Source organism: Pogona vitticeps, chromosome 6 (genome assembly GCF_051106095.1).
Source record: "Pogona vitticeps strain Pit_001003342236 chromosome 6, PviZW2.1, whole genome shotgun sequence".
NCBI lineage: Eukaryota > Metazoa > Chordata > Lepidosauria > Squamata > Agamidae > Pogona > Pogona vitticeps.
This window is the reverse complement of record NC_135788.1, coordinates 119,666,645-119,692,976: the sequence shown is the minus strand read 5'-3', so window position 1 is coordinate 119,692,976 and position 26,332 is coordinate 119,666,645. Positions and strand designations below refer to the sequence as shown.

At 44.2% G+C, this 26,332-nt stretch overlaps 2 protein-coding genes and 1 long non-coding RNA gene across 4 annotated transcripts in view; 2 read left to right on the top strand and 1 right to left on the bottom strand.

Moving 5' to 3' along the window:
- The window catches only part of CNTROB (centrobin, centriole duplication and spindle assembly protein), a 31,506-nt gene extending 25,123 nt beyond the window's left edge, over window positions 1-6,383 (top strand). Inside the window, exons 14-20 of the mRNA XM_072977171.2 lie at window positions 1,282-1,642; window positions 3,015-3,178; window positions 4,124-4,220; window positions 4,546-4,728; window positions 4,832-4,967; window positions 5,223-5,301; window positions 5,496-6,383. Of these exons, the coding sequence (XP_072833272.2) occupies window positions 1,282-1,642; window positions 3,015-3,178; window positions 4,124-4,220; window positions 4,546-4,728; window positions 4,832-4,967; window positions 5,223-5,301; window positions 5,496-5,633 (1,158 nt within the window). The 3' untranslated portion in view covers window positions 5,634-6,383. The remainder of the gene's footprint in view (window positions 1-1,281; window positions 1,643-3,014; window positions 3,179-4,123; window positions 4,221-4,545; window positions 4,729-4,831; window positions 4,968-5,222; window positions 5,302-5,495) is intronic.
- Window positions 6,384-9,947: 3,564 nt separating this feature from the next.
- Window positions 9,948-23,618, bottom strand: LOC144583777 (uncharacterized). The gene is made up of 3 exons (XR_013537712.1): window positions 23,487-23,618; window positions 14,051-14,136; window positions 9,948-12,416 (listed from the first exon to the last, which is right to left on the bottom strand). It is a non-coding gene; the product is annotated as an uncharacterized LOC144583777 (long non-coding RNA).
- Window positions 23,511-26,332, top strand: part of GUCY2D (guanylate cyclase 2D, retinal) — a 27,871-nt gene continuing 25,049 nt past the window's right edge. For both annotated transcript variants that reach the window (XM_072977147.2, XM_072977146.2), the window contains exon 1: window positions 23,511-24,231. In XM_072977147.2, the coding sequence (XP_072833248.2) occupies window positions 23,511-24,231 (721 nt within the window). The remainder of the gene's footprint in view (window positions 24,232-26,332) is intronic.

Here is a 26,332-nt window from a genome sequence, read left to right as displayed (position 1 = left end):
CGGTCCTCGTCCTTGATCCTTCTTTGCATTGGAAGCAGAGTTGCCCTCCCTCCCAGCCGTCCCTGCTCCCCCAGCCCTGAGTAAGAACGACAGAGGAGTGCTTAGGGAGTGCTGATGCACCAGCAGGGCTTAAGTGAGTGAGCTAGGACATGCCGCATCTGGGCTTTGACGAACTGGCTGGGTTGCTCCAGAAAATTTATACCTTTTGGATGCTGTCACCCACCAGAAATGAAAATTCTCCACGTTACAGGCTGCCCCTACCTCCTTGGAGGGTGGAAGCCAGAAGAACGGCTCACCCTTTCATGGTGCCAAAGATCGGGAGCAAGATGAACATAGAAAATTCAAAGTATTTGATAGCTTTCAGGCAGATATGGGAAACTCCTGCCTAAGGTTGTGGCTGGGACTCTGTTCCAGTGATATGTGTACACTCCTGGCAGGATGCAGCAATGGCCAGGAGGCGGGGTAGCCCCCTCTTCTGCCCTTCCACTTAGAGGTAGAGCCTAAGATCAAAGGGTTATTTTAGCCCACCCTAGTTAATAATTAGGTAACCAATGTCCTGTGGGACGTGGTGGCTCTGCGGGTTAAACGGGTCTGAAGGCCAGCCATCGTAAGATTGAATCCACGCGACGGAGGGAGCTCCCGTTTCTTGTCCTAGCTCCCGCCAACCTAGTCAGTCGAAAGCATGTAAAAATGTGCGTCGATAAATAGGTAAAACCTTGGTGGGAAGGTCATAGTGTTCTGTGTCTAGTCGTGCTGGCCACGTGCCCACGGAAACAGTCTTCGGACAAACGTTGGCTCTACAGCTTGGAAACGGGGATGAGCACCGTGCCCTAGAGTCGGACACGACTGGACTAAATGTCAAGGTGGAAACTTTACCTTTACCTTTTCATCCTATCTGTTTCTCTCATAACATACTGTGTAATTATGCTAAGTCAATCAAAAGAGCCCTCGGAGCGTTGCCGGGAGGCTCCGCTGGTTCGGACAACTGTCCTCAACTCCTTCTGTTCTCTCTCTCCAAGGCAATTAGCCTTTCCTTTGTTCCGTGGCCACCCACAGGTAGACCCAACCTTTGGTGGACTGTAAAATAATGCAGAATATCTGTTGCTTGATTCTGAATTTTTGAGGGAAGGTGTTTTGTGCCGCCGTTTCCCTTGCTGGTTTTTTGTTTTTTGGAGAACAGCTCCCGGATTCCCGGACCAGTCTGTCAGCCGGCATCTTCCGAGCTCCAGGACAGGTGGTGGCCTTGCCGTTTTCCTTAACTTCTCCCCTTCCCTTTGCTAGGAGGCTCCTTTTGACACAGACCCCGCCTCTTCTGACCCAGAATCGTCGCAGCCATCCGAGTCCGTGAAGACGATCCAGAAGGTGGACACTCTGGAGAGCAGCCAGGCTGCTGGAGACGGTGTGTCGCTGTCGTGGGCCCAGGCCATCCCTCTCCAGCCTGTCACCCAGCGCAGCAAATCTCAAGGGCCCTGCGAAGCCCCAGAGAAGTCGGTGCGCCAGGCTTACCAGCAGTTTTTACCCCTCCTCCCCGACCCAAGCCGCCCTTCCTCAGATTTCAGCCACGTCCTGAACTACAGCCTTCTCAGCCAGCAGGGATTCCAGCCACTCGAACCTCAGATGGATGCGACCGTCGTCGGTCCAGGTGCGTGGCTCAGAGATGAGACCCCCTGCTCATTTTGAGGCTACAGCTCCTCTATGGTTCTTGGCACATTCTCTGAGTTGTAGTCTCTCTCCCCCCCCCCCAAAAAAAGCAAAAATCTCTAAGCTCCTGTTGGGACATTTTCTCTCTTAAACCCATATAACTATTTTGAATGAAACACATTAGGTTCATTGTCTTGGTCTAAAAGAGTTTTGAGTTAGCCTGCTAGCAAGCTGACCAGCTGAAGATTGTCTGCTGACCTCTTATTACAATGCTGCACCCCTTTCAACCACCATATGAGTAGCAGATGACCTGTGTCTTCAGCCATCCTTGTTCCAAGAATGGGACATTTCAGCCTGCAGATTTCCGCGGTGTTGTAAACTCCATATAGCGACAGAGCTTTCTAAGGGAGCCCTTGATGGCGTTGTCCCTTGGAGACGCTTTAGCACAAGTTTTTAACCCCTTGCTGTCAACATTTCATTCTTTTTTCCAAGAAGCAGCTGAGGCTTAAAAAAAAGAGACACCAACTTTTTGTTGTTGTTGTTTCAAACAGTGTATTCTATTTGGATTTTTTAAAAAAGTTTCATGTTGGCCAAAATTCTCTTGCCTCTTTACGCTAGCATACCACAGATAGTGTAGCCTTTGGAAATCTCCCTAGGCATCATCTGTTGCTTACTGAATTGTGCGATTCAACATGCAACGGATCATGCCTACGGTGATCCCGTAGCTAGAGGCTGCTTGCCTCCCAAAGGTGACTCTGTGTGCGTACTGTAGCTACACAAGAGGATTTCAGCTCTTGTGAGGTTTTTTTTTGGACAAACCACAGTGCCTAGAAGCAAAGGTGATGTGCCATGGATATCAGGCTGGCCCCATTTCCAAGGAAAATGGAATTTTTACTGGGGATGAAATAAGCGTTCCTGAAAGCCTCTTTAGGTGATTGATGGATTTAATCTCTATCCTGCCTTTCTCCAAGAACTGGGACCCAATTCAAATGGGTCCCTGACTCCCAACATTCGAATTCCCACTGGGATCATAAAAATATCCTTTTTCCCCATTCAGTGTGTTTTTTAAAAAAAGCATCAGGTGCAAGAGAGTTAAGATCATTCTGATACCATCATTAAGATGGAATGAAACTAGTGGTAAATCTAGCAGCCCAGCATAACGTCTCCTGTGGCCTTCACGTAACATGTAAGGTTTAAAATAAATTCTGCCTGCTTAGACAATCTTCAGAAGTAGCACATCATGCATTTACGTTTTTTCAGAATGTGAATGTGCCACGTGGCCTGGACTAGCAGAAAAGCCCGATTTCATAGCTAAGCAAATATCTCACGCTGGCTCTCCCCAATTTCTATTTCCCTGACGTACCCAATTTTAGGTCTCCCGTTCCGCCCTGAGAACCTCGCCGAGCATCCATTCACGGACGACACAGATGAGACCCTGACGGATGGGGCTGGGAATGAGGCTGAGCTCTCCCACCACAACAGCTCAGAGAGCAGTGGTCAGCTGACGCAGCATGACATAAATTACTATATGCGCCTGGTAAGCATGCCTCCTTCCTTTCCCAGCCTGCAGAGGGTTATGAGCGTGCTGTAACTTAGAAACCTCATTTCTTCTCTGGACAGCAACCACCCAGAATTCCCCAGGTGGCTTGGCATGCCAGCTGGGGATTCTGGGAATTGTAGTCTGAGAAAGCAACTTTCCCATGCTCTGGATCCTGGTGATACACAAGAGGATCATTCCTGGGTCCTAGTCTTCAGAATGACTTGCTAGCTTTTTCAGGCCCGGTAGCAAGACTGTCTTATAAATACCACGCACAACTGAGTGTGCATTTTTACTAACTTTTAAAATATTTATCTTGAAGATCCAGATATTCTCTGCCCACCCTCTATGATGGAAAAGCAGCCTTTAAACTCATACTGCTTTAGATAAGGGAGGTAACTCAGCATTGATAGGTTATAAGTATAGACAGTAGCACATTCAGGAAAAATGCAGATTTTGTTTTGAATTGGGAGACACTTATTCTAGTTGATTTTTAAAAAGCCCACTATTTTAAAACTTTTATCCACTCCAAAAAATATATAAAAAATTGGTGTCTTGCTCTCATTTCTGTAGCACAGTTGTAGGAATGTAGGAAGTGGCCCTCGAGGGATTGAGCCAGATCCTTGAGTCCATCAAGCGCGGTGTTTTCAGCCATGACTGACCGCAGTGGCTTCCTGTGGTTTCCCACAAGATTCTTCCCTGGCCCTCCCTGGAGAGCCTTGTGTTTTCTCTTCCAAGTATTATCCAGACCTAACCCTGCTTCCTTTCAGATGCCAGATATTACTGGGTGTATTCCAGATGGTATGTTAGAAATACACAATCCTTTTAGGCAAGTAACGCCAGATATTTTGCCACCCGTCATTTTAAGTTGCGGAGGAATTGCTGGCAGATTTTAAAAGACCTCAGTGGTGGCCCGTCTCACTCTTTTGCTTCCATTCCTCCTAGCTTTGGGACCATTCTGTAAATGAAAGCGGTGCTGCTCAAAAGCAAGAAGGTTTTTCTGTGGTCAGCCCAACAGATACCACAAACCAGACACAGTTTGGTAAGAGTCAGCTTGTCTTCCTTCTCTTTTGATCCCTGGGAGGTCCACGGTCATCCCACAGTGGCTCCTGGCTGTGTTCTATGTAAGAGCATAAAGCATCCGTCTGGACCAAAGATGGGCAACCCTACAGGAAGATGCCGGTCTTCCCCCATAGCCCTCTTTTTGCAGGCCCAGAGCTTCTCTTTTTTCCCAACTGAACCCAGAAACTGGTATATGAAGGAAGGGGGTATTCCCAGAACCACCGTGAATGCCATGCGTGCTAAAGCGGGGGCAACGCCTGGACTCTCAGCCTCCACCACTTAATGTATCCTGATTTTCATCCTAGGCACTTCCCTGTCTTATCATGAACGGTCCACAGCTCTTTGGGAAGCGTCGCAGCCTTCCGCCAACACCATCCGCATCCAACCCAGCAGCAACACTGCGGTCCAGAAGACGAAGGTCCCCTTGCCCAAAAGTGGGCCGATCTGCTTGAACCAGGACACCAGCAGCCTCTCGACACAGAACCCTGGTATGTCAAAACCCTGCGAGTGACCCCTAAGATTTTTAGCACCGTTTCTGCTCTCGGCTATGTTTCCTCCCTGCTATATTTCTCCCTTTCTTCTCCTACCCAGTTCAGGAAGAAGGAATCCTACCTCCAAAGCAGGTGGCTGAGCTTTCGCGGCTACTGAAACAGTACCAGGCGAAGGGGAGGCCGGTGCCTTCGACCGAGGAGCTGTACAGATATTTGCGGGAGATGGGCCATAGCGGGTAAGGCTTGAAGCTGGGCTTCCAAAGAGGCGCTGCCATCTGTTAACACGGGGCTGTGGAAAGAGGTGAATTCTATTCTGGGGCTTTCTGATTTATATCTATATCTATTTTTAAAACTGTTCTGAAGGGGGAGCAAAGCCAAGAACTCAATGTACAGAGTTTGAGGCAGTGTGAGATAGGATGCTTAGGTGCCATTCTGTAGCAATATTTGCCATTGTCTTGTGTGTGTGTTTTTTTTTTAACTTTCATCTCCAGGGTAGAAGCAAAAGGTGTAGGAAATCTGCAAGTCCGGCGGAACCCTGATCTTAAGATGACGGAAGGTCTGAGAAAAGAGGCATGTTTGTCATCTTTATTAAAGGCGGGGAGTGGGAGAGAAATCTTAGCGTTCTGTGGGGCCAAGTGGGAGGATGTAACAGAGGAACAGGGCAAAACTTTGCTCTGCAAGCGTGTCATGATAGCAGAATCCAGGCTGTCCTTTCAGGACATGGCTGTCGGTCAGAAATGATGACTGTCCTCTCTTCTCTTCAGGTGGCTCCTGCCCGCCGGATGGGCACTTCGGGGACTGGACGTGAGAAGCCCCAGCCCTCTGCCAAAGCTGGGAAGAAGCCGTCTGGAACGCCAGCCCCCAACCCTCGTTCCAGCCGGGGAGGAAGTGTGTGGAGATGATCCTGTTGATGGGCTGCTTCCTCCATCCCATCCCTAGCCTCTTAAAAGTCTGTGCTGCCTGGGCCCCCGGCAGGGCATCTGTAAGCCCTTCACTGGATGAAATCACCCTTCACTCCCTGATTTGCTCTCCACCATTGACTTCAACATGATGTAAAAAAAAGGTTGCCTTTACTTTTTTTTATGCATTTGGTTTAAATCCTCCAGTGCCAATTTTTTAAAAAAAGAACTGCGGTCCCGTTTCAGGTGTCTCAACCAATGTCAGAAGGGCCGGGGTCTCCTTAGCTCTTGGAGAATTGGGTGGTTGTAGGTTTTTCGGGCTGTTTGGCCGTGTTTCAGAAAGCGGCTGAAACAGCCCGAAAAACCTACAACCACCATCGGATCCCAGCCGTGAAAGCCTTCGAGAATACTCTTGGAGAATTATTTTGCATCGGCCTTTCTGTGCCCCCCCCCCCCGCGCCTTCCTCAAGTCGGCTGTGGCTAGTCCGTAGAGTGAAGGGAGCCCCCGGTTCCAAGGCAGGCTGCTGGCTGGCTGGGGAGCACATAAGTGTACAGTGGTGGGGTGCCTCCCTCCCCTGTTCTACCTGAAACCTCTATGCCTCTGATACTCTGTATCCTGACGTTCTGGAGTATTCCATTCTGGGTGTGCTGTTTTAGACACACCTGGCTTTGCTGTACATGTTTGCTCTTTTTTGCACAGTTAATTATTTTTGTATTGTGATTATTTTCTAAATAAATGACTGTTGGTTCTAAGCAGTATGTTTGTCTTCTCCTTCCTCACTCGGTTCACCTGATCCTTGGAATACATATAAGCTATTATCCTTTTCTTCCACATCCTATGTGTTACCCCTTGCCCCCCCTCCCATGTAATCTCCCTTTTAAGATCTGGTCTTTGAAAGGTGTCATTCTTCAAGCAAAGAACTAGCTTCCTTCTTTTTCTTGGGCAGAATTCTACTGAAATCCATCAGTTTTCTCCCTGAAAATAAGAGGTTCAGATCTGGGAGACCTAACATCTGAAATATGGCAAGCTTTCTGAGTTATTAAACCTCACATAAATTCAGCCTCTTCCTCCCCTTGGCCACAGCCAAGCAGCTGTGAAATGCAACACATACAAAGGGGGAATCTTGTGTTATCTTTAACGCCGACAAACCTGTTTTATCTTGAGCTTTTATGGATAATTATAAGCTTCTTCATTTGAAGAAGTAGATTATAGTCTGTAATATATCTATTAGTTTTAAAGGTGTCACAAGATTCATGCTTTTTTTGTTGTTCCACTGAAACAGCATGACTATTAGAAAAACACATATGCCTGCACATATACACACAGATATACATGCAGAACACTGCTGATATTCTAGCAAGTTACTTGCCTCTCCTCTCATCCCACATTTCAAATTACAGCAATGTTGTGAACGCACCTCTTACATATTTCCCTCCAAAATAGGAAACTTAAGCCTGTGTTAATAAACAGCCACAAGGAAAGTCCAAGGCAAATGCATGTACATGTCTTCAGGTGTGGGATTTTGAATTGCAAAGGGGTGGGGGAACACTTTACTGCAGTCATCAGCACTCCCAAGACCCAGAAAATAAACACCTTCCTCCTCCACTCTCAAAAACTACTCTAGTGATGAGTACAGATTGTCCTAAGGTTTATTCCTGGCTGTGTGGCCAGCTGCTTTGCTTTTTTCTGTCTGTGCGTTTTTCCCCTTCTGTTTTCTTCTGTGCCTCACCAGCTGCTCCTGATCTTTAAAGTGGAAGCTTCTTCAGAAACGTCCGAGAAGAAATCTTTTCTTTCACATTCTTTGCTTGCGCCACAGGCCCTTGCTAACGAGGAGACACCATCCAGACTTCCTACCTCCTGGAGCCCTTGCTTTGCTGTATGACAAAGCGGCTTGGTATTTGAAGAGCATCTCTCCATAATAATAATAATAATAATAATAATAAAAAGACCCTACCCACCCTTCCATTACTCTAGGCAGTCTTCCTGCCAATGTCACATACCTCTGTTGCTTTGGGGCAGCTCCAATCGTATCTCCTCACAGCGCTTGCCTTTGCTAACCTTCTTGGCCCACATTTCACAAACGCTGCCCTGTCTTTGCTTTGTGATTTTTGTACAAAGCTTTGCATTTTTAAAAAAATCTTGCTGAGCCACCTGAACATCCTCTTTAGTCCAAGTTGACTGGACTTTGCTTTGCATTTTTTTTAAAATCTTGTTGAGCCACCTGAACATTCTCTTTAGTCCAAGTTGACTGGACTTTGCTTTGCATTTTTTTAAAAATCTTGTTGAGCCACATGAACATCCTCTTTAGTCCAAGTTGACTGGACTTTGCTTTGCATTTTTTTTTAAATCTTGTTGAGCCACCTGAACATCCTCTTTCGTCCAAGTTGACTGGACTTGACGTGCCTTGACCTGTCTTCCTTTCTAGGGTGGGGGCTTCTCTCGGTGCCAAGCGAAAAGCAAGAGGACCTTGGCAGGTTTCCTGGTTGCTGGAATGCTCTCCTCTGTGGCTCCTCTTTTATCCCAGCTTTCTGTTCCATCTTCTGCCAACTGTCTCCTCTCTTCTGTCTTTCCAAACTCCCTTGCCCTGTGAGCACTCTGCCTCATCACCCCTTCCTCCATCCAGCTACTTAACTTTGGACCCTTTACCCTCCACCGTTGCATTTTGCCGTCTGGCTGCTTCCACACATCCAAAGTGGTTGGGCACCCACTCGCTCATCTCCCATGTCCTTGCCGGAGATGAACTGTCTGAGGACACCGATCATAAAACCGTTGTGCACCCTGGACACGTGGACATCTTCTCTCCCCCACCCCTTCCATCTCTCTCTCCCCACCCCCTGCACACACACACACACACCAGCAAGAAGACCTAATCTGATTAGCAGTGTTAAGAGACAGCGAACATGGATTATGGGTTTTAGAAAAAACAACAACACCCCCTCTCCCTCCCTCCTCCCCCCCCCACTGGCACCAGCCTGAGAGTGTGCAAACACCCAGGTCTACCGTTTGGTGTGCTGCTCTTTGGATCCAAGGGGGACCCTCTACCCAGTGGCTCCCAGTGCCTGGCGTTCCCTGTGGCCCTTCACAGGGAATTTCCAGGGAAGGGAAGGAGCTCTGCGGTCCTGGGGGGGAAAAACTCTGTCCTTCCACACCCAACCTCCCTGAAATGGCTGATGGATGCCAGGATTGATCTTTGCCTTTTGCTGGAGTGACTTTGTCTCCTTTTGACTGGATGCCTGGGTTCTTTTTGCTACAAGAATAAGCCTGGATTTAGCAGCTGGAATATTTTTGGGGGGACTTGTGGGGTTTTTTGGTGGGAGTTTTTTTTTTTTTTGGAAGCACCGAAAGTAGTTTGTGGAACAAATCTTGGTAAGAACATGTCTGTAGTTTTTAGTGAGTGTGGTTGTGGGTCTCTGTTAACTGCGGGCAGGGAAGAACGGGGGGGGGGACGGACCCATGGTTGTTGGTGGTTCAGCCTGCTGTTCCTGGCCTAGTGGGTTAAAAAAGCAAGAGAGACAGGACTAGGTTTAAGGATCTCCTCCCATGACGCTTAGAAGAGTGGTCAAGAGAGGCCGAGAGGAGAAACAGCTTACTCTTCCCCCCCCTTTTTTTTGCAGGAGTTTTGTTAGCTATTTTCTCAAAGCTTTCCCTTGGCTTTAAGCAAAATACATCCAATTCTCTAATTTGGATACCATGGGAAAAACTGGGAATTGGAGGAACTGGGGGAAAAAATCCACAAGATGTTTATGTATGTTGTAAGGGGTGGACAAGGGGGATTAGAAGGGTTGGTCATGGTCATTCCAGATGTGGACTTTGGGAATGCTTTGGAGAGTGTTTGGAGACTGAGTTTTTGTTTGGCTTTTGGGAGGGTTAATTTTGGACAATTAGGAAGGCCAGCAAGGAGAGCAGACAGTGACAGAGTTGAGGTGAAAGAGATGCATGTTACACCCAACATCTAGGCTTGGCTATCTATCCGTATCTTGAGGACTAGAGCAGGAGAGAACATCTGTAGAGGTGATTTTGGTCTCTTGGGTGGGAGAAAGATGGTGGATATAGTCTGACTCCCCTCCACCAATGCGATGTACTGTATTTTAATCTGATAGCTTCTCGTTCCTTCTCTCCCTGTCGTCTTGCAACTGTCATGGTGGGAGTGGTGGAGAAGGGATTATGTTGTCAACCCTTGCACCTGTCTGAGCTTCATGTAAGAGGCTCTTCTGAGGAGGGAGCAGGGTGGCAATTGTATAAGAAGGATTTACGGCTCTTGAGTTCTGGAAAATTAAGGGTTAAACATCATGGTTGTCCTTTCCCTCCCCTTCTTTCCTCCTCCTACTTCTACTTGATGGGAATGATCCAGAAGCAGGGAGGAGTCTGGGAATAAAATAGGAGTGGGAGCAGGTGGATGGGGCATTGAATTTGGCAGGAAGGGTAAAAATGGGTTCAAAATTTCTGTCCTCTCCTTGCAATGGAAATACCAAAAGTGGGCTGTAGATCAACTCTCAAAATTGCTATGCTTTAGATGCAGCGTGAGAAGACAAGACTCACTAGAAAGACAGTAACGCTGGGAAAAACGGAAGGCAGTAGGATTGATTGACTGGATTGAGATGGATTGACTAAAAAAAGAAAGCCACCGTCTTCTATGCTCAGAATCTGAACAGGGGCTCTTTAAGGACAGGACCTTTAGGTGGTGCATATTTCATAGGGTTACCTTATTTGATGTGCATGTGAGCACGTGCTAATTGATATCTAGTTCTTTGTGAGGTGCTTAGGCATGTGTTAAGGCTATGCCAGTTCAGCGTGCCTGTGAGATCTGCCTGAATGTTCCTCCTGCAGAAACCAACAGCACACAAATATATTTATGTCCCGCTCTGCGAATCATCTGTGGGTTCTTTCCAAGCTTTTCTTGAATCTTTCTCCTCTCATTTCGTGTTGGCTTTTTTTGGTTCCATTTAAAAGCCATCCTGCTCCTCTTGCAAGACAGGCTTACAAAAAAGAAGGGTGTTCTCTTGCCGTCTCGCCTGACAATCTCACACACCACTTATATCTCCTTTTCCCCATCCATGTTGAAGAGCTCCAACATGCTCTTCCATTCATTCTTTGCTCACCACCCACCCAAGTGGGCTACCTACCCGGACATGGTGTACCCTACACGGTGGCATTATGATTCATGGCTATCAAGAACAGAGCCTTTGCCATTTGAGCTTCTTCACTATGGAAGTAATACGGGTGGGCACAACTGCGATTTTTTTTACTTTTAGGTACCAGTTTGAGATCAATTTTTCCCCCACTCGTGCTTTCTCTGAAGTGCAAACTGTTTACATATTCTTGGATTCTGCATACATAACTGTAGGTTTTTGGTTGCACACTGTTAGCGTATGTTATATTCAGCTATATACACATTTGTATGATAAATAAATAAACAAGCCAACTAAGAGCTCTTAAAGCTAAGTCTCCACTGCCTTTCGGGCACAAATTAAACCACTTTAAAAGCCATATACATCCATTTCCTTCTCTGCTTCCTTTGTGGTTTGCTGGCTTCCCCTTTTTTTTCAGTTTTTCCTTCCTTTTAGCATCTTTTCATTCTAAGTTTCTGAACTCAAAATACTAAACGGCCAATAAAAAAATCTAGCACGAAGTACGCTAACTGGGAAGCACATTCTGTCAAAGGCACATTCTGCAGCCTTTTACAGCTCTGGAAAGACCGCCAATCTCCCAGGTTATCATTTTCCCAATTTCTTGCATTTATCTGCTCTCCTACAAAGTTTATCCTATCCTTTCACCCTCCCATCCCTCTTAGCTGTACTGGGTTTTGATTTCACTACTCCAGACCAACAATCAAGCCAAGAGTTCCTTAGTTAATGTGGATCATCATATTCCTATTAGACTTGGGCCACATCTGGGAGTCAAATCTTAGTTTTGAACTAGCCAATTACCTTGATTTTACACTGACAGTTCATTCTCACAGAGAAGCAGAAGGTAAACTCAATAGGTCCCCTTAGCAACCTCTATTTCCACCTGTTTTCTCCTCTGCCAGTCCTCTGCTTCTTTCTATGTCGTCATCAGCATTGTATTTCTGCTGAAGCTTTTAACAGAAACGAGCCAGGTGCTCTGCGATTTGTCTCTTTTTAATTTTTATTTAAAACATTTTTAACTCACCTTTCTCCTTAAAAAAAGACGCAAGGTGGCTAACAACATTAAAAGACAATATTTAAAAGCTAAAAACAGGAAGTATACAAATACTAAAAAGGAGCAAACAAATACCATACTAAAAAAAAAGTTAAACAAAAGCAATACCAAAAACCCATTCAAAGCAGTAAGGTACAATGATCTTTTTTTAAAAAAAAAAAACACTCAGGCTGTCAGTCACTCAGAGAAAGATTGCCTAAAGATAAAGGTCCTTGCCTGCTTGCAGAAGGACAGCAAAGATGGGGCCAGGCTGGCCTCCAGTGGGAGGGCGTTCCAGAGGCTGGGAGCAGCCACAGAGAAGGCCCTCTCCTGGATCCCCACCAATCACACCTATATCAGAGCAAGAGCATGTGCTGAAAGTGACACAGCAAATGGCCAGAAGCATATTACTATTATGCATTTCTGTACTAAACACTTAAGACCCGTTCACACAAGAACCTTGAGAGACACGGAAAGACAGGACAGACTTGGCTTCTTTGGGATCCATTGCTATAATGGTCAACATCCTTTCTCTACCAAGTCAGGGAGAGGAAGATTTCCCGCCCACCTGGTTCCTTCTTAATGGGGACAAGTGAATCTATCCTTTCATCACCTCCGTACAGATCCTGAAATGCAAAAAACGCCCTCTTAAAGCTGTGCCGCCATCTTGCTGTGACAGCAGACACCGCTCAAATTACGAAGAGAGTTGGGTGTGAGGAAATGTCCCTGGTGCCAGTATTATCCTGGAAAGGTGACCCCCTCCCGCCCCCGCCCCAGCTGACCAAGGAAAATGCCCAAGAATCTGAGACCACAGTGGACCAGCTACGCCAAAGGCACCTGATGATTTGTGTTCTGCTCCCATGGCTGGTCTCAACGTGTTTGAAACGAGTGATTTGTGAACAGGGACCCAAATATTTTTTTTCCCTGCAATCCAGAAAGACAGCCGTTTAGGTGCTATGCATGTTCTGCGTGTTTGTATTGTCAGATGAAAATGTTCCTACATTTTGAATGTTGATTTACAGACTTGGGATACGTGCAAAAGGATTTAGGAATTGTGAGACGTTCCCAAGCAGGTTAGGTTCATGTTTGCTGGCTTGGCGTGAAAACCGAAGAGCCACTAGAGAACTAACTATACAACAGCACAGATCAAATTCTTTGTTATTACATGGCATTCTATGTGTCTGTTTTTATTTTATTTTTATACCACCACACCACATTATGGCAAACCCTGCTCTGGGTGGATTACAGGTTAAAAACAACAAAAATTAAAATCCCACAAAACCGGACAGAACAAAATACATTCAACAATATGGCGGTTGGCAAATATAGGTCTAAAATTAATACAAAGAGAGAGAGAAAGAGAAAGTAACGGCATTGGGAAGAAGCAGATGTTGAAGGCAGCTTTGAATTACTCTGTTTTCACACATTTCCTGAAGTTAAGAAGGGAAGGAGCCTAGTACATCTCAGTTGGTAACTTATTCCAGAGACTGAGGGCCACCACTGAAAAGGCCTAAGTCCTAGACATTGCCTTTTGGGCCTCCTTCCCTGTGGCCACTTTTAGCAGAATTGACTTCAAGGAGTAGGGGAAATGGGTAGCTAATTTCCGATAGGGTCATTCTGACAAGTATTGAGGTCCTAAATTGATAAGGGCTGCAAAGGACAAGGCTCTAGCTGGACCATCTGGAAGTCACTGAATAGACCTCGAAGTGAAGTAGGGAAATCAAAGACTAATCAAATAAAGTGGGGGTTCTTGAATACAGGACAATTTTTCTGTGACTGTGGAGAAATTAAATCAGTGCAGCATTTACGTGCATGCAATTTATATCCCACCATGTGTCCAAAGAAGATCTAGCAAATGGTCGAGATAATGCTATTGGCCTAGCCGGCTTCTGGTCAAAGATAGTCTAATGATCTTAACATGTTAATTTGTTTTTATTTTTACCTATATTTCATATAGGTTAATATTTTTAAAATTTCTGCAACTCTTTGATATTAATAAAGAAAGGGCTTCATGACCAGCACCTTGAATTGAGCACAGAAGTTGACAGGTTAACATTGGTGATATGAAGCCAAATGCCTATGCCGGAGGTGGGAGCAGGCATAATTATCTTCTTACTTATTACAGCAATTTATTTGTATTGTTTGCTTTTCCTTTGTTACACATATGTAGAAAGGTACATATTTTGGATCTAATTGGTAGGGTACTTTTTGTCTCTTTTTTGGGAGGGGGAAAGGTGGAACAGAAAGTAAATATTCTCACCTATGTAGAGTACAGCAGGGATGTTCTTGAAGAGAAGGAAGAGTTATTTTGATGTCATCGGTAAAATAGTCTGGGTGAAGCAAGGTCTGGAGGTAGAAGATTAATCCGTTAAATCTTTCTGAAAGGTTTATCTAAGCACACTTAAAAGGTGGGTCAGATTTTGCTTGAGTGTAAAATGGGTCTTAGCAAACCAGTGTACCAGCATGCTAAATGCAATGAATTCAGAATTCCTAATACAGTATTACACTCTCTGAATGTCAGATGGTAATTAAAAAAAACAACCCACACCTATTTCTCCCTTTTGTTTCATGATTTCTTAAGCTCCCATCTACACCTAGCAAGGTATTTCCAGAAAGCCATTGTACCGTGGGGTAGGTAACTCAAATGTATCCGGGGCTAATTTTGCTCAAGCAGGGTGACCCATCCAGACATAAAATTCTTCTGTCTGTGCTTCGACTGGGGTGGGTAGGAGGGAGGGCATGGATTTCATATCCGGAAAGGGCTCAGGTCACCAGCTTGAAGTTCACTCAGCCTCCCCATCCGTCCAAGGTCGGTAAACTGAGTACCCACTTCATTTCGGAGACGGGAACAAAGCATAGCCTGCATCATTAAATTGTCAAACCCCCCCCCGAGAGTGCTTTAAACACTATGGGGTGGGCAATAAGCAGCATCCCTTGCTTTTTTCGTATGCATTTATTGCTCCGTGAGAGTCTGGAGACTGCTGTCTTTCCTCTCCACACTGCTGTAGTTTGTACAAAGTCCTATGTGTTTCTCCACCCACCAACCCCTTGTAGCCACAGTATCTCAGAATAGTCCAACTTTGCTGGTGTGATCACAGAGTCGTGTTTGTCAAGAGAGCTGTCTCCACTTCTGCCCCGTTCTTCCCCTACTCTGTTTGGGAAGAAGACTTAAAAAGGAGAAGAACTGCGAACACGTGGCCTTCTTTACTTTCTCTTGTATTTTCATGGTCTGGTTGTCCCACCCTCTCAAGGCAAACGGGTTTCTAAGCCTCTCCTTCCTTTCTGTAGAAAACTGAAGCATCTTCAAGATCGATGAAATTTAGAACAGATGGATTTAAACTGGTGTTTTCTTTGGCCCTTTTGGATGGCTCCAAAAACAGGCATCATACCAGGCCCAGCTTACTTTGTAGGAACGTTGCAATTCCCATTCAGTGATTAGTGGCTCCGTGACATCCTTGCAATGAAAAAAGTCTTTGTGGGTCTTGGTCTTTGTGAGTTTTTGGCTAGTGGTTTTTGGTCTTTTGATCTTCCCTGCAGGACTGGCATTGAGGGTGTACCTACTTTTATTTCTTGATCTACCAAATACTGTCGTCTAAAGACTGAATTAATGGACCTGTCCATTTAGACCAGTGGTTCTCTCAACTTTCGGGCCACCAGATGTTTTGGCCTTCCTCTTCCGGAAGCCCTATCAGTTAGGACTAATGGTCAGGGATTCTGGGAGTTGAAATCCATAACAATGGGGTTGAGAATTGCAATCGTATACCATTCCAAAGGCTGAATTGTAGGAAAAGAAGGCTATGTAGATCTTGCAGTAATGTTATAGATAGACTCTTCTGCTGTCTGGGGAATGAAGGAAACCAATGTCTAGCATCTTTGGTGAGAGAAGTTTGGCCACACTCTATTTAGATGGACAGCAACCCTGTTTCCCCCAAAATAAAATCTAACCTGAAAATAAGCCCTAGTAGGATTTTTCAGGATTGGTCATTTAAACCCTACCCCCCAAAATAAGCCCCAGTGAAGTGAAACCCTGCCCTTCATCCTTGTGCAGCAACCAGAAAAAGAGGACATGACCGTAAAATAACACATCCCCTGAAAATAAGCCCTAATGCAGTTTTTTTTTTGGAGCAAAAGTTTATATAAAATCCTGTCTTGTTTTCAGGGGAACAGGGTATATGCTAGTGCACAACCACTTGACAAAATATCAGCTTGAATGGACCCCTGGCTGCTGGAGTCACATAAAACTCCAGTGCTGTTGGTAGAACCAGCAGACAAATCTATTGTGTCCAAATGGTTCAGTTAAAGCTTTGCACAACCGTATCTCAGTGGCACCCACCCATGCTTGCCGCTACCTGTGAACTAAACATTGCCAATTCTCCAAGCTGGGGAGTTGAGATGACTTTGCATGAGCTTATGTAATTCCCCTTGACTGTATCTAGATCAGAACTTGGATAAGTAACTTCTGTACGCTACAGCTTTCAAAATCTTTGCAGTGGCCCTGCTGGCCGTGCGGGTTTCTGGGATTCATACTTTTTAAAAAGTAAAGTTCCCAGGCTCCGTCTAAAATCTATGGTCTTTGACCTTCCCTCCTTTTCCACTGTCTTAGTGCTCTTTGAAACCGGTGCCAGATTTCCCCACATATCCTTTTCATCCCAAAGACTGGAGCATCCAAGCCAACGGGTGAACTTTCTCCATGGATGGGAGTGTTGCGGTCTGAGGTGACACAGTGGGTGGTGAATTAAACCCTGTCGATTGATCTCTGATGGCTGAGTCACACTGGCAGCATCATGTAATGCGTGCTGCATGCCAAGAGCAACTGTGCTCATGTGAACTGGCCAAGCTACAGCAGTGTGCCTTTTCTCACAGGTCATGGGAGGGTCACCCATTTTTTTTAACCTGTCAAGTGGGGGCCCCTTCGGGTCAAGCATTTCATCAGAGGGAAAAATCCTGGAGAACATCAAGGGTCTTCCTGCAAGCACATCACAGTTGCGGGCAATGCGTTCTCATATTGCGCATGGCAAAACTTGGAATCAGAAAACTAGCTTCTTATAGTATTGCATGATGCTCCCACATCAGTTTTTAGGGATAATCTGATCTAGTATAATATAGTTTGACACCAAGATAAGCTATCTCCCAAAGCCTAGGGACTATGGATACACCTCTTGGGATTTTGGGTGGCCGCTCCCATGACATCTCCACACTATTTTTTTTTCTTACATGAAAGAAGTGTGCTTGTTTATCTAAAAAACCCATTGTGCCCTCTAATATCAACTTTTGGTGTTTTTTTTTAAATTAGGGCCTTGGAGGTGCTAAAGATCCCCTCAAAACATGGCCACCTGATTTGACAAGGTCTGAGGATGTGGACTTATCCCACAAAAGCTCACATTAAAATATAGCAGTTAGTCTTTAAAGTGCCACAATATTTTTGTCTTCTTTATTTTTTTCTTTTCCTTTCTTTTTTGCCTGATCGGCTCTCACAGACAAACACGGTTACTTCTTCTAAAAGAACTGTTTTAAAGAGATCTTATTTGGTCAACCACTTAATGGACCGATGAAGCATATTTCCAGTTAGTTCTGAGGCAAGAATCAAACTATATTTTTAGTGATACATGTATGTGGCGGGACAAACCTATGTGTGAGAGAAGGCAGAATAATTTCCCTAAAGTAACCTTGGCGGTCTGCACTTTTTAAAAATATTGCCGTTCTCCACACATATTGGTGACGTCTGAAGTCAAGCCCCCCGGGGTAATAACTCATTATTATCCATGTCATATGTTGGACTACAACTCCCAGAGTCCTGCAGCTATTCTGCAGGATTCTGGGAACTGTAGTCCAACAACAACATCTGTATGGAAAGTTCACAGGAAGACCACACACAAACCCTTGGTCAACGTTTGTTGCCAAGCAGTGGCCACCATTGTTAGGGAAGATTTAGACTCCTCTACCGATTTCTCCCCACTGGGCCTCCTTGACAGGGGCTGGATTGGATGACCCATAGGTTCCTTCCTCCTCTACAGGTCTAAGATGATTAGATTATTAATATTAGAAAATCTTACTCCTTCACCCCCTCAGCGCAAAGGATATTGTCTTCAAAGACCAAGAGAATTATTTGCCACGAGGGAGGGGAAAAAATCCCATAAACATTGTTCCTCCTTTTCCGCAGTAAAAATATACGGAGAGACCAAAGACGCTGCAATAAAAATTAAAATAAAAAGTGACCGAATGGTAACTTAATAGCTAACAATGTGCTAGATTAGCCTCTGCCTCGCTCTGCCCAATAACAGGGCCAGCCCTTTTCCCTCATAGGAGCCTATTTCTAGTCATTTTAAAGCATTTCTAGTTCACATCATCTGAAACAAGTGTTCTGGATTGCTTTTGCTTTATGTATTTAGAAAACTGGCTTGGTGTTCCCAGTAGCTGACCATTTTCACCTCAGACACAGAGCACAGCTCCTTTTTAAGTGTCCACCGTGTGTGGAAATGGGTCCCTGGCTCTCCTCAGGGGCGAAGGAGAAGATTATTTGACCTGTAACGATTATGGCGAATCCCCTGAGAGAGCTGACAGGTCACTAAATAGGGTCCCCTCAGGACATGGCTTTTCGTACAGAAAAATGGCATCCGCTGAGGAGGAGGAGGGACATCATGGCGGATGCCACGGGGAGATTGGGATGGACTGTAGATTGTTTGCCCGCAGCCTCAGGTCTTAACCAGGCAAGCAACCCTTCTTTCCTCCTCGTTTTGAGCTTTAAATAGACCTTTCTTGAGTTTTTCTCTGGTCAATCCTTTGAGATGGTAAAGGGTTTAAAACTGGTCTCAAAATTTTCTCCTCAGGAAATTCTCCTCAGAAAATGGAGGCTCATGGGCGAGAAAGAGGACAGCCTCCTCGAACCATTCTCATTATCTTATTTATCCCCTCTTTTTGATATTTTTAGTGACAAGGCCGGTGTTAGTCAGCTTTGTTTTTTTCTTATCATCAGAACTAAACAGCACCTCCATCAATTTTTTTCTGGCTTTGTTTGAGGAATATAGTTAATCCCTGTGATATTTTTACATTTAGAAGAGTGACTAACAAACAGAAGTGTTTTAAGTCGATAAGCCTACTGAAATACTTTTTGTTTGGCACTTTTCTAAATGTGTGCGTGTGTATACATCTCTCTTACAAAGGTGTGCATGCATGTGTATATAATAAACACACACCCACACACACACACACACACACATACACACACACACACACACACACACACACACACACACACACACACACACACACCATGCCAATATATAAACATTTTAGTGATTAATATCTGCATAAAACATATAAAATATGTTTTTTTCTTATTTTGTTGGTCAGTCTGGCCTGTGTATACATACTGTATGTATGTGAATATTTGTGTGAATATTTAGTAGACTCTTGATGACAAGCCATGGCAAGACAAAAATCCAATCCATTTTTAAAGGGGAAATGGGTGCATCTTCTCCTCAAAATTAATGGTCTGAGGTTGATGAAGATGATTGAGAAGGAAGAAGAGGATGTGCTGAGCACAGCTTGTCCTCATATTATTTCCCACACCTTAAAACAATAAATGCAAGAGCTGAACTGCACCTAAATATTCCCTCTTAGAGCAGCTAGTTGTTCATCTGGGGCAGGGTGTGTGTGGAATGGCATTTTGCATGTGCTCAGAGGCACTATGCCATTGAGGCCTGAGGCTTATGCAGCCCTCATGAGACCTTGTACAAATTAAGCTCTGTCTACTGGTGCAAAGACAGTGAGGATGGGATAATACATATGTGCATAACCCCCCCCCCCAAATCTGTTTTTTTAAATGAATGCCACCAGCTTGTCTAGATAGAAGTCTCGCTCTGTGCCTTCAAAACTTGTGCCCTGTCCATAATCTTTATGTGTTTCTTTGTTGCTTCTGTATTCATGGTCAAAGCAAAGTTCCGAGAAGTTCTTTTTTTTGGACTAGAACATCTTATAGTCACCAGGGATTCTGAGAGGTGTTGTGCCAGAAAAGAAAGAAAGAAAGAAAGAAAGAAAGAAAGAAAGAAAGAAATTTCCCAAGTTCTGCATTGAAGACATTCTAGTTTTATGTTTTAGAACAGAGCTAACTGAAAATTTTATTTATTTATTTATTTTATTGTTATTCATTTATTTAACTTGCCACCCACACTATCCAAAGGTCTCTGGGCGGCTTACAATAATTAAAATACAATAAAAAGATAAGAAAATTAAAATACAATTAAAATATATAAAATGGCTTCCAGTAAGGCTTCTCTGGAAGGGAATTCTGCCTAAATCAAAATCTAGATAATCCCCTAAGCCACCTTGGGTCCTTTCACGGAGAAAGCTGGGATATAAATGTTTTCAATCAACCAGTCATGATGACTGTAACTGACCGTAGCTACTAGAACAAAAAGAAATCATAGAACTCTGCCATTTAAAAACCAAACACAAGAAGAATATTTAAACAGCAAACATTTAAAAATAGCAGCAAGCATTAAAGCCAAGGCTTAAAATAGTGTTTTTCTAGACAAGAAAGTTTTAAAGTGCCACCTAGCCAAACGGAGAAATAAATTTGAAAAAAGAGGACAGAAGTGGACATTGACTGGAATAGAGCCGCCTATGGTAATTGTTAAGTGCAGATGAAAAAACAGAAATTATTTTCGGTTTTAAGCATATATCTCACTCCGGTCGGGAAGAGAGAGAAGGAAGGCTTGCATGCCTGTTCACTCTGCAGTCCAGGGGCTATTTGCTTCTGATAATGGACACCCTCAAGTCTCTTCGTTTGCCTCCTTCTCATGTCCTTCAATTAGACCTAGACCAAGCAGCTTTTCAAACAGAAAACACATTCAAAGAAGAGCTTGCCCTCAAATAGAGGACTGTTCTCCTTAAAAGAGGATACACACTCAGACCATAGAATTGCATGGACGAAAAGATGCATGCGTGGAAGCAGCAGCAAAGCCTGTCGCTTCCGCACTTCAAAGAGAAGAGCTTAATCATTGTGTATTGTCTTCAGACACTTTGTAGTGACTAATCAGGGTAACTCTTGCCAGGATGATTATGTAATTGGCACATTGCAAGTCCATTACTAATGTTAGCAATGGAGCTGTTGTCTCTCTATTGTGTTTCATTCTCTCCTCTCACCTCTATAAGCATGTACAGTACATTGCATATAAACCTGAGGAGCTAAATATATATTTGTAAGCCGCCCCGAGTAGACGCTGTCTAGGAGGGTGGGGTAGAAATCAAATAAATAAATAAATAAATAAATAAATAAATAAATAAATAAATAAATAAATAAATAAATAAATAAATAAATAAACAAACAAACAAACAAACAAACAAACATTGTACTTGGAGAAGTGGTTTGTAGTCAACAAAAGCTCACAGTGAAGCAGATTTGTTAGCCTTCTAGGTGGCTTTTTATGTTTGTTCTACTACAATATGGTCATTCTCACTCTTTGAGAAGTAGCCAGTCAACCTGCAAGCTCATTTTCTTCATAAGCACCCTTGTGGTATTGAATTTCACAAATTGGACTGTAGTACTCTGTTGAATCATAAATGACTTGCCAGACAGGTATTTATGGTTCGGTGCACGGGTGTGGAAATCCTTCATACTTTTTGTCTGATGAAAACACAAGTGGTTGACTCTGAAAATGGCATAAGTAAATTCAATGTGTCTCTGATATATCCCTTGGTAAAGTTTTTAAAATACCTAAATTTGGAAAGACAAACTTTAAAAAATATGTTATACCACAGCTCTATAGAATAACTTTTGGTATGTCTCACAAATCAGTCTCTTCTTCCACCCTGAATTTTGATATTCGGAATTTTAAAACCTGGCTATAGAATCATGATGAAAGAGAAACTAAGGGGATGACTACACTGATCAGCAATAGGAGATCTTATCTGGGATTGGAACAGTCAGATTCCTATTGTATTTTCTGTTGACTACATGTTGTACAAGTCAACCTGAATCAGTCCAGAGGTTTTCTAGCAGATAGTTAGATATCATAGCCTGTTTATATTTTACTAAATGAATCTAGTACATAAAATGAGTACGCTTGAAAGGTATAGGACCACCTCATGAAGCAAAATGTAAACATTACAAAACATAAATATATGGGGAAAACTTTTTTCTAATTAAAAAAAAAAATACAATATTATCCAATAAGCTCTCTCTGTCAGTGAGTTTTGCTGAGCCTCTTGCTTTTAAATAATGTATTTTAAAAAAATCTCCCCACATCTTCTCACTGCGTAAGTTCAAAGCATAATTCATGTTTGCTGTTCTCTGCTTTTTCTAATTTCCTGCCTTTTTATTGTGAATGTGTGATAGAAAGACAAAAAGAAACATCCCCTCCTTGGAAATATTTAAGTGTTCGGAGTTACTAATTTTTCTGAGGTCATTATAGGGCTGGGATGCATAATATCTTGGTCGCAAGAGGTGATATGTATCTCTAGTTTTTTTCTCTCTCTGAAGGCATTGGTACAGGTGACCAGTTCACCACATGTGGGCACATGAGAAGCGTTGTGCAGCTTCACGCCTAATAACATCACGCAGTTTGGGCCAGAAGGTTAATCCTGTTTTAGTTCAGCTGCAAGATTAGGATTTGAGGGATGGGGGCCGGTTTATGGAGGTGCTGGAGTGTGAGCAGAGCAGTGGTTTGGCTAATACCAGCCAAGGCTGATGGGGCAGGGTGAATTTTGGCCAAAGCCGTTGTCTCCTGCCATGACCTAGGTGTGTGTTTTGAGGGAAGGAAGGAAATCTGACCTTTTTCTTTCAGCACATAAATGGACAATTGCCTCAAAAGACAATGTGTTCTATGGTAACATGGGAATCGTTATCAGATTATCAAATGAGATAAATCATTCTGATTAAATTTCCCCGAAAGGACCTGAAATAATGTTGTACAAGTCTTAGAAATTCTAGCAACTGCATGCCTTTCCAGAGAAGGCAGGGTGGGTCTTATAAAGATGATGATGGCTACCGGGAGGCACATTGCTCATTACAGGCAGCAACATTATTTTTAGTAACACAATGGCAGCCAATGGAAGATAGACACGTGGACGTATTCTGTCTAGTCAGCTTTCTGTAGCCATCGTGGTATAATGTTTACCAAACAAAATTTTGGTAAAGTTACATTTTTGGATTGCAACTTTCAAATCCTTCAGCTGACATGGCTAGGAGTCATGTTGATGAGGGGATTAGTGATATTTAAAAAAAATTAATTTCCAAACTCTTTATTTTTTTCCAAAATAGTGAACCAGGCTTTCAAATATTGTAAAACTGAGATTTAAAAAATTGGGAATGTTTGTGGTCTTAGGGTTGTTGTAGGTTTTTTGGGCTGTTTGGCTGTGTTCTGAAGAACATGGACAAACAGCCTGAAAAACCTACAACCACCATTGGATCCCAGCCATGAAAGTCTTCGAGAATACATTGGCGGTCTTATGTTCGCTATTGGCTCACAGCCAGGGGTGGCAACTAGGTACCTTATTCTGATAGTTTTCTTTTCTTTCCTTCCCAGTTTTATTCTCCTGTCCTCTTCTCCTGAGTGGTTGCGAACCTTAACCAAGCATCACCAAGGAAATGGACCTCCTCCAACCGAAGACTTTTGGGCCCGACCCTTGAGGAACTAAAGGCTCTCTGAGCAGTGCCTTCTCCCTATTTCCCCCTCCCTTTCCCCCCACCACCTTACCATTCCTTGCATCCACACAACACCATGATCCTCGCCTGGTTTGGCTTCCACAGTTTCCTGCTCCGTCTCTCCAACCATCCCAGGTGGGGTCGTTGTGACACGGGTCTTTGCCAACAACACTTTCTCCTCTGGCTTTTGCTCCTTTGTTTGCCCTGCTGTGTCCAGCCAAGTACTTTTAAGGTGGGCGTGATGGGCCCCTGGACCTGTGACTCCATCTACGCCAGCGCCTACCCTGACGCAGCGGCCCAGCTGGCCGTTTCTCGCATCAACAAAGACCCAACGATCAACCAGGGCTACTGGTTTGATTACGTCCTCCTCAACGAAGACTGCCAGACATCGAAGGCCCTGGTGGGCTTTGTCAACTCCGAACGTTACGCCTCTGGGTTTGTAGGCCCCGTCAACCCCGCTACCTGCGAGGCGGCCGGGTTGTTGGGAAAAGCCTGGAACAAGCCAATCTTCTCCTGGGCTTGCTTGACCGACGACGCTGAGGTGGAGCGTTTTGGCACCTTTGCCCGCCCGTTGCCGCAGGCCTCCGCGGTGCTCTATACCGTGCTCAAGTACTTCCGGTGGGCGCACGTTGCCGTGATCACCTCTGAGCAGGACTTCTGGGTGGAAGCCGGCCAAGGATTGGCGGAGTCGTTGCGCAACTTTGGCCTCCCTGTCACTGTAGTGACCACCATGGAAAATGAACCTGATGGGGCACGGGATGCCCTCCGTAGGATACAGAGAACTTACGATGTACGAGGTATGGCAGGGAGGGTAACCTGTGTAGAATATTAACCCTTTTAAAAAGGGGTACTATTTAAAAGATTATATTTAGGTTCCTTAGGTTCCTTCAGAGATGGGAAATTTCTGGTGGTGGTTGTTGTTGTTGTTTACTGCAACTCACAGGATCCCAATGCTGGCTGTAGGATTGTGTTCCCTGTCTCTAGAGCCTGTTGACAGAACGTGAGATAATTAAGAGGATGGTTTTTACACTTTGCAATGCTGGATGCTAGCCACACGTGAATTAAGTTGTGATGGTTTGACAGGAGTCACATGGCATAAGGAATGTATTGCCTCATTGGTTGAGGTGGTTCTCAAAAGCCTTGCTAAGTTCAAAGAAGCTGTTTGATAGCAAGCCAGGTCATGGATCTATCTAGCTTTGCATCATCATGACTGCGCCAGCCTTCCTTAACCTGGTGCTGTCCAGATGGGTTAGTTTCCAGTTTCCCATATTAGTTGACCACAGTGTCTGGCCGTGATGGGGGCTGTCATCAGATATACCTCAAAAACAGGTTAAGGAAGGCTTCGGGGAGCAGCAGCTCTCCAGGAAAGGAGTCTTTCCCAGTGACATCTGGTATCAGTTACTGTGAGCTAAGCAGAAATTTCAGGGGCTGAGGCTTGTGGCCAAAGCAGGGGCAAAAGTGAGTACCGTATTTTTCAGTGTATAAGACTATACTTTTGTCTAAAATTAAAAAGATTAAAAATTAGATTAAAAATTGAGGGTGATCTTATACACGGACGTAAGCTGAGGAGAGAACAAAAACAAGTGGAGGGGAAAGCAGAGATCAAAGCGATCCTGCAGCACTTTGATCCCTTTCCCCCTACACTTGCTAAGCCCCACTTAGATTTCTTAATTTTGGATTAGAAAAGTGGGGGGCGTCTTGTACATGGGGGCATCTTATACACTGAAAAAATACAGTATTCACAGAGAGACACACAGAGACGTAAGCAAGGACAGACACATATAAACAGCAGGAGGGGAACACCGGAGGGTGGTGGTTGATTCTCTTTCTCTAGTAAGGAAGCAGGCAGGCATGGGCTAACTGGGGGAGGTGGGGTGGCCTGAGCCCAAGTCGAGGCAGCAGCAACTCATTCGTCATAGCCAACTGGCTCCAGTTGTTCTCAAACCAGCTTGAAAATGCTAGAGAATTAGACAGGGATCTTTCTGTGTGAAAAGTACATGTTCTGCCATGGGGCAATGCTTTTTTCTCCTTCCTTAGCGGTTAATAATGTGTAGCTTATGCTCTATTAAATGATATAGGGCACAGCTAAGGATTCTAGAACAAGCTGATCAACCGCATGGGGAAAGATGTCTTTAGCCTATTGGAACCAGTTGATTAGATCAGATCAGCCAGAGTGAACAGCAAAAGGAAGAGTAGGAGATGTTCTGATGAGTTTGAATGGAAATATACGGGAGAGAGGATAGTTTGAGCTGATTGCAAAATAAATCGGTATTTGCATGAAAAGGCATGCAATCATACATATACAGTGTTGTGTGGGTGTGTTAGGTGCCATCAAGCTAAAACCTACTCCAACAGTCCACCCACTACATTCATGCTGCGTCTCCCTATTGCTTTGCTGTAATGGGGGCTGGGTTTTGATGGCTGATCCAGCTGTGGAGCCAGATGTTGAGGGTTAATTTCCCCACTGGACCTCCTCTGAGTAGTGCCATTCTGTGTGACTTTGGGCAAGCTGCACAATCCCAGGGTGCTCCCAGAAGAAGGGAATGGAAATCACTTCTACCTGGAAACTCTGGAAAGGGTTGCCATAAGTCAGAATTGACTTGATGGTATATTATTATTATTATTATTATTATTATTATTATTATTATTATTATTATTATTATTATTATTATTATTATTATTATTATTATTATCATCATCATCATCATCATCATCATCATCATCATCATCATCATCATCATCATCATCATCATCATCATCATCATCATCATCAAGGAGAAAGCACTGTAGAATCAAGTTATTTTACTTAGATGTTTAGCAGGTATGGGGGAGTTACCAGGTACCGTGTCAGTTGGGACATCTGGAGAAGGCTTGTACTGTAATTGGCTTCACTGCCCC